This window comes from Apteryx rowi, unplaced genomic scaffold (assembly GCF_003343035.1).
Source record: "Apteryx rowi isolate R43461 unplaced genomic scaffold, aptRow1 scaffold_674, whole genome shotgun sequence".
Classification (NCBI taxonomy): Eukaryota; Metazoa; Chordata; class Aves; order Apterygiformes; family Apterygidae; genus Apteryx; species Apteryx rowi.
Window position 1 is genome coordinate 39,008 of NW_020450954.1, and position 18,689 is coordinate 57,696.

The window sequence follows — 18,689 nt, forward strand, 5'->3', positions numbered from 1 at the left end:
TGTAAAATCCAGCCATCAAATATGGAACCAGCAAGTATTTGCTAAGTTTCACTGTTCTATTCCAAAGCTTCTTCATGCCCCTCATTTCTTATTTGTATCTTTTGCAACAGCAATCTCTTCTTCACACCCTGTACTTAACTTTTCTAGTGAATAAATGGTACTGTACAAACAACAGTATCAGCATTATAAGGAATACAATGCACTGGAAACTACATTTACTACATTAATTTTCAAACAATATTTACAAAACTGCTGAAAAAATGTGTAAAAACCCATCCACATGCACACACAAGAAAAAAAAAAAAAAATCTGTCACGATCCAATTTGTCTGTCATGGGGAAGGACAGACATGAACAGGGAGGCCAGTGCGAAATTTCAGACTCACTCCGTATAGCTGGTCCACACATCAGCCCCAATTTCATTCATAAGTCCTTAAGGATAAGAGTTTTCATGTTGCTTGCTTTTAAAGACTATTTCTACAATTAAAGTCTGAGGAACTGGGCCCTAAGTTAACAGTTTCCTTACACAAATTAATTCAGCATTCACTATTGGTTTAACATTAGAGGATACACATAAAACTAGAGAAAACATACAGTGACTATTGGCACAGAAAACAGAGTCAAATTTTCCCGATCACGCAGCCAAGGCAGACATTAACTTAAAGTTTTTATGTGCCAGTCACTGGGATACTATGAGCCATTTGAAAAAAACCCACAAAATTACTTAGTTAATAGATGAAAACTGATGAGGTTCTTGTATGAAGACACAGGTACATTCTAAGCACGAATTAACAGAGTTTACAGCACTGCGCGTGAGAGTTATAAAACTTGATTATACATTTCCTTTTCTTCCTTTATTTGCTTTATAAAATATAACCTTTTACAATTTTGAAAACCTTAATGTAAAGTTTAACGTCCAGGTTTAGTTCAGCAGTATGAGAACTTTGCATAAGTATAACCTAAAAATGTTCATTTGTATTGTTACTTTACTTTTCTGCTCTTGTTCCTTGATGCCTGCACTCTCTTATGGAAAAATAAAATGAATAATAATTTCTTTAAGTATGCATGTTTTGTTTGCTCTCTTTGCTGAGTTCTCCAAATACTGAAGTTATCTCTGTACCTGGGAACAAAGATGTTATTCAATTGGGTTAAATCAATTTACATTCTCTATTCCAAAGCTTTGAAAATACCGTCTGCCAACACTTTCACCGAAGATGACAAAGGCAATAAAAGATACACGTCTTTGTTGTTTTACAAAGAATATGGTCATTTCATCTTCCTTACTCCTCTAATCCACTAACTAAGTAGGCACTGAAATGAAAAACATTTGAGTAATTGCTATCCTGACTGGATGTAATAACTCACTACTACAATCATTTTTGACATATTTTCTGTAACATTGTCTTGCATTTTAAACTTGGACCTTGAAAAGATTCCTCTAAATCAGAAGCATACTGAAATTATTTCTACAGCTTTGAAAGCTGAGATTGAGAGGAGGTCCAGTTCCAGAACCTTAGGGAAATATGAAAAAAACTATGCAATTTGAAGACTTCAGTGCTCTAGTTCTGCATTACACGTGTATCTCTTATCATCAGTAGGATTGTACAGATGCAGAAAACAAACTAGACAGACAGAAGATGTATCACATTTATCTGGCAGCTTGGGTCCCAGTTTCCGCAAGTGGGTGGCAAAGCAAAGAGATGATTTCAGACTGCTGAATCTCACCAGGTTCCCAAATCACAGATTCAGCTAAGGCTGTGGAGACAAGCAGGCTGAACTCTCAGATGGACAGGGAAGCAAATGCAGCCTAGAGCTAAAAGCTGACCCAAAATGAAGCTGCGTTAATTATCTCTTAGCTATCAGGCTTGCAGCTCTTTCCTCAAAGTTTTGAGTCCTAGTAGGCAGTCAATGCTCCAGGGACTCCCATGTTAGCTGTGGCCTTAGAGCTGAAGAGCCAGGATTCCCATTAATTTCTTCACTCATGTGCCCTGCTTTCATTGCAAGGTAAAGCCTTTGGTGGGTCAGAGTACTTTATCTAGGTTCAATTTGATATGACTTGGTAATTTCACGGCCATGTGGGTAGCTCACGGTAACGTGATGATAGGTGTTAGGACCCTGAGTGTATTAACAGTCCTTGATTGCCCTGATGAGTCTCACCTGGGACCCCCATTCATGCACTCTTGCCCAAGGCCCAGGAGCACCATTTCAGTCCAGCCTTCAGTCCTGCCTGAGCTATGCTGTAGGTGTACCTGTCTCTGGCCCTGTCTTCTGGCTGGACTTTTGACCTGTGCTGTAGCCTTGTCTCCAGCCCTGTCTCTGGACCAATCTCCTTTTGCTCCTGGCTGGAGCCCCTGGATGGACACTGGAGCTGGTTCATCACTTGCCGTGTCTGGGGCTGTCAAATGGACCCTGTTACAAGCACCTGGCTCTGCCTGCCATGTTCCTCCCCTGTGGGACAGTGCACCATTGGTGAGGGCAGGGCCTGCACTGGGGTCACCCTTGGCTCCTGGTTCATCCCCTCTCATGGAGCAGCCATGCTCCTGCAGCTCCCTGATAATGGGTGTATCACTGCCATGGCTTACTGACTCTCCTGACACGACTAACTTCTTCACATCAATGGACACTGTGGTCCAGGTCTGATCTCCCATGCATCCAGCTACACTAACATCACAGTCCATTTCTTTCACTTCTGAAATGCCCTGCACATGACCATTTACAAGCGCAGGTGACGGATACTTGATACTTTCCTTCATTCTTAATTGTTCGTACCCGTATTCTCATTCTCAACGTTATAGTTTAGAAAGCCAAAAATAAATTTTGTATTCTTCTTGATGGACTTAACACAGCCATTGAATTTGTTTCTGTTTCAATTTGAGTATGACTTTCTAGAAGAAAAACATTCACTAAGATTTTAAAGGCTTCCTGTGAAGAATCTACCTTTTACTCATAGCAAACCCTGACAAACTATTCCATCCAGCTTCATATTCCCCAATTATTAATTCTTCTTGGTTCTATCCAGCACAATCAACTCAAAAACCTCTTCACACCTTACCTATGCTTCAGGCCACTCTGCTTCACAGAGCCTAACAGCACACCTTACTTCCAACACAACTTTTCATGTCTTCTTAATTTCAATTTCTTTCACAGCACCATCGTTCACAAATTCAGAAATTGGCCTTTTTATCCTTCTCTGAACTACTCACCCAACTCAATCCAAGGACAAAAACTCTACCTTAGTAGTTCTTTCCTCTGCCACCTGGAAGCCCATGTTCAGGAACACTACAACAAAACTCAATCAACCTTTGCTTAGAAAACATGAATTTCTCCTGGTTGTGGGGTTTCATTCAGTTACTCCCCAGCACTTTTTCAAAAACAATCAAACTCATTCTTGGATGGAATATTTCTCCAGATAGCCATGGTTTTAGAGTTAAAGATAATTTAGTACTTTTTCCATAGGAATATGAAAGGAGACCCTAAAGAAGAATACATGTTTTTCAGATTTTCAAGAAACACACCTGCTTAAATTTGAAGTTCATTTAAATGCATATGCACAACTTAACTTGTTAGAACTAATTACCGCCATTGGTCTCCAAAGCTCAAATCTTTGAGCTTAGAGAAATACAAATTTGTGTTTCTTAATGTATAGTTCTCTTCAAAGAATTTGTGCTTTCCTCTTTTGCTTTTCACATTACAAAGCCATAATAAACCAAGTCTTAATCTGTTTTCATTCAGTCTTTTCACAGTCAAGACTCTCACTGAAATGAAGGACAGAAAAGCAATGTCAAGAACTTAAAATTTGACTCAACAACTTTAACGAGAAAAAATTTGCTGAGTTCTTCAAGTACTATTAGTTAACAGGTATATTTTCTGTTAAATCAAGGATTCCTTATAGTTACAGGATGAAAAGTGTATATGCCAGACACTTATTCCTTATTGTTTGAGAGAGTATTTAAGAAATCAGGAATCAAAGGATGGATATGACCATCAAATTTAAGATTTTTTAGAATTCTGTTACTGTGAGATTCAGCACAATCACCAGGTTTCTGCTTTCAGACCATTTTTTTCCTGGTCTAAGAACAGCTGTTTTTTCTTGAATAAGAAAGGAAAAAAGGACAACTTTTTTTTTATTTAATGTTAGTAGTGAGAATGAACAACAAATGAGAACAAGCAGATAAAATGAAATTCATCCTCAGAAAAGAATGAAAAACTTCTCCATTTCAAGCTTTACTCTTTTCAGAAAAAAGATGCAATAAACTGTAAACCAAGTATCATGAAAACACCTAGTATGAAAACATTATACTCTAGATTCTGACTTACAAACATGCAGGCCTATAATTAAAGTTTAAGAACAAATAACTTCTCTTATCAGCCTCTTAATCTGACTCCATCACAGTGAAAAAAAAATAGGAAAGAACAAACCTAAAGCATTTCCTTTCTTCAGGATATTTTTCACCTCAGTAAACAAACACTACCTTTTATGAATTCCCTTTCTGCTCTGACATCTGCATTCAAAGAAGCAGAGAGGGGAGAAGGAGTTACGGCATCAAGTCAGCAACTGAGATTTATACAGCAGCCACAGAATACCAAAATCTTTGAGACAAACAATGGTAAATTCATGTAGTAATGTTTGCCACACTACATTAAGAACAGGAATTTTGGTCAAAGACATAAGACCAATTTAGGTTTTTTAATTAAGTGACAATAGAGAACATTTAAATTATTAAAAATGGCAACAATTAAACTTTCCTCTTAAAAAAAAAAAAAAATCCAAAGCTTTACAATAGCAGCCAAGAAAATGAGACCAATTTGAAGTGAAATTACTGTTACTTTTGAAGCCTGCAAATATTGAGTCAAATTTCGACACAGTTATTCTGGATTACATTCTAAAGTAATTCTGGATCACCTTCTAGATTACATTCTAAATCGCCAACTGGCATACACACAAAAAAGAAAAGGAACAGAAAAGGTCTATGCATTTAAAACAAGTAACTGTAGATTCATCTATAATTATGTGGGTAACACTTTTATAGCTCTTGCATCTCTTTCCATTTTATTTAATCCCACTGTAATGTCACTGACTTTAACAGACATTGGCTCAAATCCAGGAGGGATTTTAGTGCCCAAAACACCTTAGCTCACACTGAAATTGATCTGGGCCTCATTTATTCTGATGTGTGAAAAGAAAACATTTAGGATAAGAAATGAAGTGCTCTGGTGTAAACTGGCACAGCTTATGTCCCGGTGTTTCTAACACTTGCCATATTCCTTGCTCCTCTGTTATCACTGAACACAAGGTCACACAGACTTCAAGAGAACTAAGTCACATCTACTGATCGATAAAGTAGTCGTTGTATCCATATGTACTGACTTGTTTTGGGTAAAGTACTTCACAAACATTTTAGAAAGCTAAACATTATAAAATAAAATAGGAGGAAAAAGCTTATTACAACTTCTAAAACTTTCAAAATTCAACATATTCGCAGTTTACAAGCATTTATATTTATACCTATAAGTCAGACAATGACTGAAATATCAGATTCAACCCCAAACTACAATGATGGCTGAAGAGAAGGTATCAACAACAGTTAAAAAATCCAAGATACCAATATCAAGAATATCCAAAAGGTTTCTGGACACACTTGTTTTCAGAACTACCTGCCTAGGGGATTGGTACCTGGATTTTTTCCTTTCATTTTGGATAACAGTTTAGACTTTGCTATCTGCTGATACTAACATAGAAAGTCATTACCATATTTAATGGTGAGTTAACTAAAGACATCAGTCCAGTTATTAAGTACTGTACAATTTGTTGTTTCACATCCTAATAGATGTTCCTTCTTGTATACAACTAGCCTGAGGGCCTCAGCTGTTAGGAGAACAATTACAGGAACCTTGTGTCAAAGTAAATTAATTTTAAATACAGAAGCAGCTTTTAGGTTTATATATATATATATATATATATATATAGTATATTTCTTCACTTAGTTATTTGTTGAATATCATATAACAAAAAGTTTTTGTAGCAGCTCTATGTCATATATCCACTAGTCAACATTTAAAGGTAGGTATTTCCAGTTCCAATACATCATACATTTCTTAACAACAAATATTTCTGTTCTGTGACATGTTATGCAATACTTAAATAGTTTATAATTAATAAAGATATCATACCCTGCTAGAAAGTCTGAAGTATATTTCCTTAATAGCAGAACAAATAAAAAAAAGGTTTTCTTTTCCAATTTCTTAGGTTTACTTTTTTTCCCTATAATTCTCATACAAAAATCATTAACTAAGAACAGCAATCAATATTTATTTTAAGAATAAATCCATTTATATTTCTATTATAGGTCAGTAATCAGGAAAGGTCACTGTTTACAGATCAAAAAATATTCTTTATCCAACTGAAGTCTAATTAGAAATACTGTAGTTTACACTGTAAGGCATCTAAATAAACAAGAGAAAAATCAGTCAGGTTTTGGATCAAAACTTCCGAGAACAACACTATTTCACAACTACGGTACATATCTCTCAGGAGAGAAACAAGATAATTCAGAAGAAAATTGAGCTACTAAAGAAATACGTATCAAAATACATGTTATTTTTAGCCTCAGAATTTTTATACAATATCAACCATACATGTCCATTTAACACACAACAATATAGAAATCAAAATATTTATCAATCAAAACTATCTACGTTGGTGTCTAAAACCAATGCCCTTTTACTTTCTAAGTTTCAATAAACTGTCTACGAATAAAGCTCTAACAAGAAGTGGTCCTGAAAACGCGTACAGTACAAACACTGAGGGTCACACAGTAGGTCTGCAGTAGCCAAAAGTAAACACAAGCTATAATCTCTGCTAAAGCCTGGAACACTATTTTAGATAACTGTGTTATCCTCAAAGGTAAAAAGAAACATTAGGCAAATACTGAAAGCTTTGGAACAAAGCTGTGGAAAGCACAGTTACAATTCCCTTGAAATCTTAATTCTTCCTAGCTTTTATGTCTCCTGGGTACTAAATGATGCAGGCAGGCAGAATTAGTGATGAGGCAGCTAAAAGACTGTCTCCTAAAGTATGTGAGTCATATGGTCATAACATGGGCCGTAACATTTTCATCATCAGCTACAATTTTGACAGGTACTCCACTTTTTTTTTTTTTTTTAATAGGGCATGCAGATGAGAGCAGAAAGAAGACAATTCTGTCTAAAAGTGTGTTATACCTAGAATTTCCCCTTATCACATTTCAAAGGCCTCCAAATACTTTCCAATACTTTTGTAAGTAACAAAAATGGCAACAATCTTTTATGAGAATCAAGTATTCTAAATATCAGATTTCTAGGTTACAATATGGAACATGAGTGCAAGGGGAATCCGGTGCATTTCAGAGACCCTCTGTTTTCTACAGCTGAAATGAACTTGAAAAAGTATGTTTCCACACTTCTCAAAAACATGACAAACAAAGATTTTAAAGCTTAAACTTTAAAAACTTATAAGGTTTAAGTGATTAAATTTTCAAATGGCATGGGTCACTTCTCTTCTTTGGAGTCTAATACCTATAAACTAAAACTGCGCTTCTCCTGTGACAGTATAACAGTAAATTAGAAACAAAAAACCTAATTTATACATCTGACTTCAGTGAAGCAAACTCACTCACAGCCATCAGTAAGAAGATCCCAGAAACAACTTTCCTGTTAAAGTGTGAATTAACACAAACTAATACTATATGGTAGCCGAGGTAGCTTAAAGTGAAGGTCCTGGCTGGTTTAGCATCAACTGCTTTGTTAGAATGCGAGTATTTGATCTACCTTTACAGTTTCGAAGCCTTTAAAGAAACAGACATATGGATCAAAAAAGTCAAATCTCTAACGGAGCTCTCACAGCCCAATGGGACTAGTATGGTAAAAGTGGAGTTCACACCTCAATCCAGACCAAAATATCCTAACTGAGTTGCCACCACGACTTCCTCTGCTTCCAAGGAAAATATCAATTGATCATTATTAGTCAATTATAATTATATACTAATTTATATATACACACACATACATATATAAAAAACATACATATACGTAAAATGGTCAATTATTATCAGATATCACTGATCAAGTAGTAATGATGCAACACAGGTAGGAAATAGAGTAACACCAAATAAAGAGTTTTTTTGCCCTCTGACGCATTTTCATGACCCACTTCGGCTAAGCACTTAACCAAGTATTGCCTTTCCTTACACCTCACTTGAAGCAAATGAAACATATGTAGAGAGTTTAAGTTTTCTGTTGCCCTTTCCACACATTTCAAAGATAATGGGGAGAGAAATCTCATTCCCTGTGAGAATCCACAGTCCTAAAGATAGACTTGTTCTAGCAGCTGAATTTTACAATGCCAATGCAGTTCATTTCACAGTAAATTCCTCATTTACATTCCTCAGTAATGTAAATAAAAATTGTTGTTCTGCCATACTTTCTCATTAGATGAAAACACAGGATATAACACAGTATGGGCTTCCTGCTTTTATCCTGTTCATTTTTAAGTGCATTAGTCAACTCCTTCTACAGATGGTAAAACAGCCCTCTTTCAGTTACTCCTTGCTCAGCTTTTAAGTTCATTAATCTTCATGATTTAAACAACATGCATTTCATACAGCACCTCCCATGTTTAAATATCTTAATTTACTGGACTAATTGAAAACCACAGGAAGAGCTGTGCTATGTGAAAACTCTGGTAAATGCCAAATTAAATCTCACTACTCGTATCATCAGATAAAGATGCTGCCACTTGTAACTTAGTACTTTCAAATTTGTGTGCAAATCACAGTCCTTGTTCTTGTACTAAAACCAAAAAGGGGATTTTAGGTTATGGTAAGAAGAAGTAAAAATAATTTCATGATATATCCTGAGATGCATCAAATAATGAATTTGGCACTGGACCTGTGAAGCACTATGTATACATTTTTAGCCAGCCCAGGATGACTCTATCAAAGTACACAGCAACTGAACCAAGTTTTATTCAAGTATGCCATATGTAGTAAGACTAATATTTCTGCTGCTTAGAAGCAGCTTCAAATTTTTCCTCCAACTTCAATAGCAGGTACTGTGCTACTCTTCTGACCATAGTTTTGGCCAAAGGAGCTGAGCGATTGCCTGTAGACCCCACTCACACTGCTGCCGCTGCCTAAACCACTATCACACTGAAACAGATTCAAGCTCTGTGATGTACAGATAATGTGGGTCAAGTTTATGTCATTCTGCTCAGCAAAATCTGCCATCTTCTACACTCCAGGGCCTGCACAGGTACAGAGGGTAAGGTTTAACTTAAAAAAAGATTTTTTCAAAGCCATATATTACCTTAGCCAGATGAGTGTTGATCCATTTTGTGAAAGTCCTCTTCTGGACTGACTCTTGCTCATCTGAAAAAAAAGAAACCAGTTTGATTAGACATTGGTGAACACTGTTTGAGTTGCATGATGGAAGAACGATATTCTGTACTGACAACAAATGCATTCTGCATTTGCCAGAAATACCACTATATTTTCTTGAGACAATTCCATTAATTTTGCCTGTAACTACCAATGACAAAAGCTTTATATTCTTACATTAATGCTCTGACACTTGACTATTTGACGAGGTTCATAGCAAAGATCAAGTCTTAATGAATGACTGAAATGTAATCTACCAGTTCAAATCCGAATGCCAAAATGAATTTGATTTCTGTATCCATATTATAGCGCTGAAGAAGGCAGTCAGCTTTACCCAAAGTCTGAGCACTTGAAATTTTTATTGTGTTTTTCAATTAGAATTTCAGGTAATCCGTGTCTCTGACAGGCAAGCTACTTTTATTCAGAAAATCATTTAGAGACTTAGAAAAACTACCCATAGCACATATACTTGTTTATAATGCCAAATTAAAGGTTTGAAACTGCATTATCACCCTTGTCTGTCCTCTGAGACACCCTACCAGGGAGGAGCCACTAGCTAGTTCAGACAGTTTCTACACTGCTACTTACTGCCTCCCTTAGTCCCATCTTGAAGCACTTGTCTGGATTTATAGTGAATTTCACTGATTCTCAGATAGTCCCTCAGGGACTGTTGCCAGCTGCATAGGCAAAAATAACTCCTGAACTAGCTTCTGCCTTCAGCAGGAGCCAGGGTCATGGCGGCAAGGGGAAGGGAATCGCAGCGCTGTAACCAGTCCCTGGGCTCCTGTCCCTTCCCTACAGCGAATGGGTTTTGACACGTGCCATAGTTTTACACCAGTGGCATGCAAATATTTACACTGGGGATTTTCTTTTCAGAAATAAAAGGAAATAGCTATTTCACTGAAAAGCTAATCATGTTATTACTATCATCAGTTCTGAATGGGCCCCTTGGTTCCCCTACAGAAAATCCAAATAAATAATGAAATATTATTGTTAAATAAATTATTTCTTCTTTGCAAGAACGCATGCGTGTCAAAGTCTACAGCTGGAAAATCTAATTTTAGTTCCTGCCTCTGCTACTGGCTTGTGTGGTACTGAATAGCGGTTTGATCTCCTTCACATCTGTAAAATTAAAAGGGAATATTCTTTAATCCTCTCTGGAATAGATAACTAATAAGTTTGGCATACTACTAGTAATAAGCTCCCAGATTTGCACCCATATAATGCTGCTCCACAGTGAGAGTACATAAAGATACAAACCAATGCACAAAATTCATCCGCTAAAATGTTATTTTAAGTGGGACAGCAATAGCTCCCTGACCACAATATGACCTCCCAAAATATGTTTTTGCATTGTGTCTCAGGGATTTTATATTTTATTTATTTAGAACATGTATTTTGAATGGTTAGCCACATATGAGAAAAGACAACAATAATACAGTCAAAAATATACTATATAACCTACACTGCAAGATGAGATTTACCAGAGGAAAATAAAATGCACATATTCTCTAGCATCTATTGCTAGATTTGTGTACTTTATATCTAAGAAAATAATTTTACTTATTTTTTTTTTTTAAAGTCTATTGGGTAGTCTGTCCTGTATCATTTTTAAAACGGTGATTACGTTTTCAAAATCTACTTGTTGCACTTACAGTTAAGTGATCAAAAGTGTAACTCAAAATACTTCATTGTGCCTCATTCAATACCAACAGTTTTGGGCACAGGGTGGGGGGTGTCTTCGTTTCTGACAATTTTATCTGCCCTGACTTGGAATCACAGGTTTATAGCTTTTTTCTGAAATACGCAAACTTACAAATGATGAAGTTTTGATCTCTGATTCAAAAAATAGAAATATTGCTGACCTACAAAAAACCTACAAAGATATCTGAGATGATAACATATAAAAAATTGCTGAATTTCTACATTCTGGAAAATAGACTTCTCACTGTATGATTTCTAATTCTAATATATACACAGGATGTTTCACATGTGACATACAGTAAATGCCAGCTCTGCTCTGACAAGCTATTACTTATACAGGTAGCCCAATTAATTTCAGTGGAATTAGCTGCACACTTGAATTACATCCTGCGTGGAGGTACAGCGACTGAAAGACAGCACACAGTCAGTCCAATTTTGACTTCATTCATGCCTCCATAACTTAAAATTCCGCAGAAACCAACAGCTATAACAATGGCATACCAAAAGATAAGAACTGGGTCTTTAGAATATAAATGTTTGGTCAAAGAAATGAGTCAAAATGATATTTTGCCTTTAATCCCTAATCTATTTTGTCTCCAGTTCCCTAATTTGTAGTTCCACTTGATCCCACAGATTTATGGACTGGTCTGACAGCAACTGTAAATTAGAGAAAACTCCTGACTTCTAATTATTTATCCGCAGTAGACATACTCAGTTTCAGTCATACCAGCAAACAGCAGAAATAGCCTATTTCAAGGCAATATATGAGTAATGTATTCTTTATGACCTCTGCAGCAACTCTTAATAGTAAAGTTTCTGCTTTTTAGCATTTATTGTATACATGTTTAAAAGGAACAGGTGTAACCAATTAAAATAACCTATGTCTGAATAAAATTAAGTAGTGGATTGATTTTACAAATCCCATGACAAATATACTTTTTACAAATTTCCCTGATGTAAATGCTCTACAGAGGTAATGTTTATTTATAATCACAAGATGCATGTGTCGCACAGCTCTTCACGTTCACCCCGCTTGCAAAGATGTCAGCATTGTCCTTGCACCACTTACCCTGCCGGTATGGGAAGAACCCGGGAAGCAAATGTAACGATGAAACATTTCTGCCACCAGCACCTTTGTAACAAGCCATGAGCACTGCTGCTGCGGCTGCTGCTCCTCCTGGCTCATGCAGTGAGTGTGCAGCTTGTATTTAGCATACAGCTACAAGTAATTTTTTCAAGAACAATCTGATTACTCATTCCACTGGAAATGCAGGCCTCTCGCACAAATCCCTCCACCTGCTCCTAGCTGAGAATTCACATGAAGCCAGACCTTAAAAACATCTTTCTTTATTCTTGCAGAGATGCAACAGCCAGAAAAAGCCAGCTGTGTTTGAAGTAGCAGCTCTGCTGGTCTCACTGCCATCCTCCTCCTCTTCTGTTTTCCCTAGGAAAGATTTTATTACCCAAGCCCCAACCAATCCGCTGGCGCAAACCTCTGATGTCAAGAGCCTGAATAATTCATCCAGGGACTGGGACAACCCAACTGCACTGCTGATATCATATCCTCAAGCAGCAAGATGTATGGCTGCAAAAAGCAATGCAGTCTTCTCACCACTGCTTTTGTGATAATATACTGCTCAGCAAGCATAAAAATGGTTGAATGGCATAGCCCCTAACTAGATTGTCACACGTATAAAGGAAAGTGGCTTTTAAAAACAGCCACTTGGGTTCATCATAGCATACTCTCTGTTTAGAGATGGATGTCCTACAGTTTTGTATCTGAAACACTGAACAGGAAGAAAAAAAAACAAAAAGCAATGAATCTGGCAGGCATGTAGGCCACTTAGCTTTTAATAATATATTTAAGCTGTTTTATAGGAAGGATTAAAAATATGCAAGGACACGGAATTTTTCGAGTGTAGTTAAAACAGCCTGAAACATACTGATATTTCTGAAAATACACAGTACTTCCTACTTGATTAAACCAGAGCATTTGAACAGACTTTGTTTTGCTCTGGTAAAATGAACACAGTTACGAAACAGTAAATGTGGGGATTCGTATGTTGTTCACCCGCAGGGGCCAGAAGAGTAGTACATATTATTGAAATGAGAATAAAAGGCTCACTTTTAGTATATAATACATCATTATAAAGAGAGGTCAAATTCAAACTTAGGTTTACGTAAAACACAATGACTCTGACAAGATCACGCTGTATATGAAAGAAACATGGCAACGATGTTTGGTTTTATTTAATCAAATGTCTTCCTTTAAATGGCTGGCAACATTTCCATTGTTTTGCAAATCTTTTTTCTACTAAAGCACTGGTAACTGCATTTTTAGGCTGATTAGGAAAAAGGACAAATATAATTGGATGTATTTACTTAAAGTCAATTAGAAAAAATTATTTTGAAAGATGAACAAAACCAACCATGTATCTTGGGACAGTTATGAATATGTTGAAGTAGTCATCATGAATGCATAATATAATAATATTATAGTCATTATGCATACATATATATTGTCATGCATATCATATATGAGGGAGAGGGAATAATGGCATGCTTTCTCGCAGCGCTCTCTTAGAGACAGAGCTTCCTAAATAGCCCAGTCCCCGCCTGCTGGGCATGGCACAGCCTCTCTCCAGCTGCAGCGCCCCGCATGCCAGGGACACGGTGTGCAGCCGGCGGATCACAGCCCAAGCCCCACTTACCTCAGGCATGTGGCCATCCAACAGCAGCAAGGAGGCTGCAGTGCGGGGCTGCAAATGCACAGGGTTATGCCACAGGGTAATGCATGGAGGAGTCTCATGCACAGAGAGACACGGCAGAGCTGAGTTCACACACATGGGCCTGGCTGTTAAAAACCTCTTGACTGATTCTAGGCAATCTTAAATTTTGGAGGTTTGTTTTGTTTTTACTTTAGTGAAAATTCAAGTTGTTCACATCTCCTCATTTTCAGCATAAGTGACCCTTTTTCATTTTGTTTGCTTTTGCTAATTCTGCCCTAAAATCTCCAAACAGCTTCACATTTTTATTTTCAGCTCTTTGCAGCCTTTAGGAATACCATTAAAATAACCTGAAATCGCAGAGAAGCATGCCAAACCACCTACAATGTTTCAAGATGTCACTTGAGAACACGTCACAGTGCAAAGTGGTGAACAGCACCCTGCAGGGAAAGTTTGTTTGGTCAGCAGTCTGGCATGAATTCTCTAAAGCTTTTAGTAAGAAATTTTATATTGCAATTTCCATCTTCCTTACGGACATTCTTAACTTAAAGCAGCTGTAGAAAAGCTTGCAAAGTCAAAGCAATAATATGAATGCTTTACTTATGAAAGGGATCAATGTTTTAAACTACATGAGTTTAATCAGTAACCTCCATAACAGATGGATTACGCCATTCAGGAGTACTGCACAAAGGAAAAGCAGGAAGACCGAATTCTTTAAGTTTCCAGTTAACGTTTTAATGGGACAATGCCAAACCTGTTTTGCTTAAAAAGCTTTGATGGTAGCTTTAAAGCTATTATATTGTTTGTGACTTGCTAAGTTTAACAGTAACCCTATACATTTTAGTCAGGAAGAAATAAAGGATGAGAGAGCTATGGGCGGTGGGAGCAAAATTAGATTGGGGAGGGAAGAATTAATTTCAGCAGCCACTGCTATGCACTTGACATCACAGTTTAGCAATACTGATACAAAGAATGGAAGTATGTTCTTAAATAACTCATCCATTTAGGAATTTTTCATTTTTTATATTTGGAAGAAAAAGACAGGATCTGTCAACTGTCCAAGACTTTTGGATATACAGCTCTGTGGAACATGTTTCATCAGAGATGGTGAGATAGTCCCACTAACAAATCTGTAATCAGAACTTCCAAGCTTTGAGGTCTAGGTACACATGCCAGCCATATCCTGCTCCCCACGCTATTCCCCCTGCAGAAAGGGGATCGTTGCACAAGGGCTAGGGGCACTCCCCATCCTTTGGCCAGTCCCCTAACAGGGAAAACGAGGGGGATCAGCTCCGGGGGTTCCCAGTGGCATACACCAGTGGTCAGTCTAGAGGCAACCTTAGCCCATATTCTTATATGCACATGCCAAATGTGCCCGTTAAACCCAGACATACGTTATTCCCCACTTTCCTGTGCTCTGGTCTTCACAGGAGGGAAGTTAAAGTGTGGGAACCCAAACAGAGCATGGTTCACTGATAATCTTGACATTTAGAGGCTACGGCAATGGAGCACATCAGCCCCACACTCTGGACATAGCTGTAGCGTCCATAACTGCTCTTCACATTGATTTGAAGGGCTTCCCCCATCAGTTAGAGAAATTAGTGAGAGCAGCATGATTTTTTGCAGTGGATTGGAAGATACCACAAAAATATCATTGTTATGACCCTTGTGCATCTTTCCCATGCCCAGTCCTTGCTTGCTCATATTTTATGTTTTGAATGATTGAGAGAAAGAACTGTAATTAACCTGTTCTGCTCCGTATTTTTGCTGGATGGGCTACATTTTGTTCCTCTCCACATGAAGAAGCAGAAGGTATTCAGAACCTAATCCATAAATGTATCTGCATTTCTGCCTGTACTGCTGCACTACTAATATTCTCATCTTGGCGAACATTTGTCTTAATCTCCACATGGATGTAAATACATTACTCATTTTCATAACATCAGCACTCAGCTGAATACAGTTGGAAATGAAAATGGAAATGAAGAGAACATCCATTAGGAAAACTATTATGAACTCATTTAATTCACTTTTAAAAGCTGCATTACAAAGAAAGATGTTAACTAAAATCAGGATACTCAACTTTTGAGATGATTATCTGTAATGACTTCAGGGCCTTCTGAAAGGTTCAGGATTACCTGCTCTACAGGTGCCTATTTATTCACCAGTCTGGTATGGATGACAGTGAACTAAGTGCTCACATACCTGAGCCTGGACCTATACATAAGGTGAAAACAGCCTAATGCGACTGATGATCAGAGTCAACTTGGCACTTGCTTGTTTAATTACTTCTTTATTTATTTTCCTTAAGTGTATACTTAAAGAGATATTTTGGATAATGACAACTCAGCTAGAAATCCAGAAAATCCAGTGAGGTTCATTAATAAGAATGACTACTCTACCAAAAATTATGAATTAACTTAAATGTATCCATGATAAAAAAAATAGACAGGTGAGTTTAAGAAAGAACTTTTCATGAGGAGTTATAGATTTAGACACCCTGAACATGGGGAAAAAAAAAAAAAAAAATCATTCTCCTGTCTATAAACTCTGAATGCACTACAGTAGCATCTTTAGTGGCCGTAATCAAAACAAATAAATATTTGTGTTTTCTTCAGCTTGCCTCAGTTTTGCAGTTGGCATCATGTTACCATTTACAAACCTTGCAGTAATTCATTCTATTGACATGAAAAGCCCATGTATGATAACCTTGGATGTTAATGGGTCCCCCCACCCCAGATTTATAAAGTCGGATTGAATAAAACACATATCATTTTAAAGAAATTTTTAATTTTTAACGGAAGTATTAAAGATAAGCATTATTCACATCATATCATTTAAATACTGTCTTAGAGAAATTTGTCTTTTTTATTTAAATTGAAAATGTCCTATTCTCTTGTTTACTAAATATTTATAGATGCATAAATGGTAGAAAGAAGAGTTTATTCTAGAAGTGGGGCCAGTTTGTCCTTGATAGTTTTCTTGGGTGTTTAAGTTTAAAAAAAAAAAAAAAGAAAAGTACTCTCAGGAGACATAAAATTCATCATAAATAGATTCAGATCCTAAACTCCTTTATGCCCCTATGCTTGCATCTTGCCAAGTCTCACACATGACATGTTCTGCTAAAATCTACCCAGAACAGTACCACTAAGTCTACAAATATCTTTGTTAGTTAGGGACCCAAGCAGTAATTTTACACTCAAGGAGCGTATTTAACATGAAGTTGTACAGAAATATCTATGAAATCAGATTTAAGGTAGCATATGTTTGAAAATTCAAAATATAGGCTCCAATTCCATCTTTTAATCACTTTATGGTACTTAAAAGAAGTGAAAGTGTCATTTTCCTGAGGCCAACTATGACAGGAAGGAAAGTTACTGTTAACAGTTTTCACTGATTTCCAGTACATTCATTAATATTATGTGACACTAACAACTGCTCACAACACTAATCACTATATTCTAGAGAGACTTTGTGCAACAATGTTTGAATTTTCTTTTTACTTTAGAAGACAAAAACTTAAATTCTTTGTGCCAAATGTATTGCATGGAGCAAGCGTTTACTACCAACAATAAGATTACCATTCTTCTATGCTTACAGTGAGTAGAGCACCCTAAAAGAAGGGGAGAAAAATGTGACTCCAGCATGGAAGAGCTTAGAATCTATTGAGATAAATCTAAATTAATGGAGACATACTAGCCACACGCTGTTCAAGACATTAAATCAGGCTGCAGGGGTGCAGCATGCATACACATAAAACTGTGCAGAAAACTAAAACACATGGATAATTCTTGGTCTTCCAGAAAAGACATTCTGCAATCATATCTCAGTGACATTTTTGCCCAGGGTCACTGAAATGACAATGGCATACTAAAGGTTTGTAACACAGTAGAATCCTTACTTTTTATTTATTCTGTGGAAAGTCTGAATAGTTTTTCTCTTGAGATCATTTTAGTATAGTTACAACATACTGCAGTCTTGAAGCTCTCTAAAAGTCTACCTACAGGAAAGAATGCAATTTTTTTTAAATGCTGGAGGCTTGATAATTTTAAATGCACTTAGAATCAAATTATATATTCTTTGCATATTCAGTCCTTTTGAAGTCACTAGCTTCAGTATTATAAGTCAATAACTATTCAATATTGTTAGAAAAATATTGCAATATTATCTAAAACAATCATAGTTTCTCATTGTATTTGTAAAATTACACATATGTTCCTGTATCTTCCAAGTCAGGTTCAAATCAGGACCTTAGATATTAATTAGCCTTCCAAGCCTGGATTATAATATAATAAAGATACATATGAGTACATATAAGAACTCAGTTCTCTGGGAAATGCTAATTCCTATGCTATACTGATTAAAAAAGAAATCTAGTACCTCCTGCTGAAACAAATTAATATTTACAACTCTCCAGAAATAGAATGATAGCTGGTATCTATAGGGTGCTGCTGAACGGATTTTTAAGAGTGAAGTAGAGGGCATGAGCTGTCTATGCATAAATCTTACAAACTGAAGTCTTGTACATACATGACACGGACTTAGATCACATGGTTATTCCTATCACAGCCATAACCATCTGCTATTGCTGAATAATAGCCTTTACAAAAGAGTTGAGCATGCTTTGGCATATGCACAATGATTTCATACCTCCATCTGATTTACTTTCCTCCCCCTCCCCCCCAAGTTTCTCCACATAGACAATCCCTTGCTTACCTAAAAAATTATACAACTGGTATTTCAAATGTGGTACTTAACTGCTAAATAATACACAACAAATTCCAGTTTTAAACTGAATAGTACCTAACTTAAGAGATTTGTCCCACTGTATCACTGAAACTACTGAC

At 36.7% G+C, this 18,689-nt stretch overlaps 1 protein-coding gene across 1 annotated transcript in view; it reads right to left on the reverse strand.

Annotated features, from left to right (window-relative positions):
* The window catches only part of LOC112975546 (nesprin-1-like), a gene marked incomplete at its 3' end in the record, with an annotated part of 94,877 nt that overhangs the window by 36,337 nt on the left and 39,851 nt on the right, over positions 1-18,689 (reverse strand). The window contains exon 3 of the mRNA XM_026085788.1: positions 9,342-9,403. Coding sequence (XP_025941573.1) covers positions 9,342-9,403 — 62 coding nt within the window. The remainder of the gene's footprint in view (positions 1-9,341; positions 9,404-18,689) is intronic.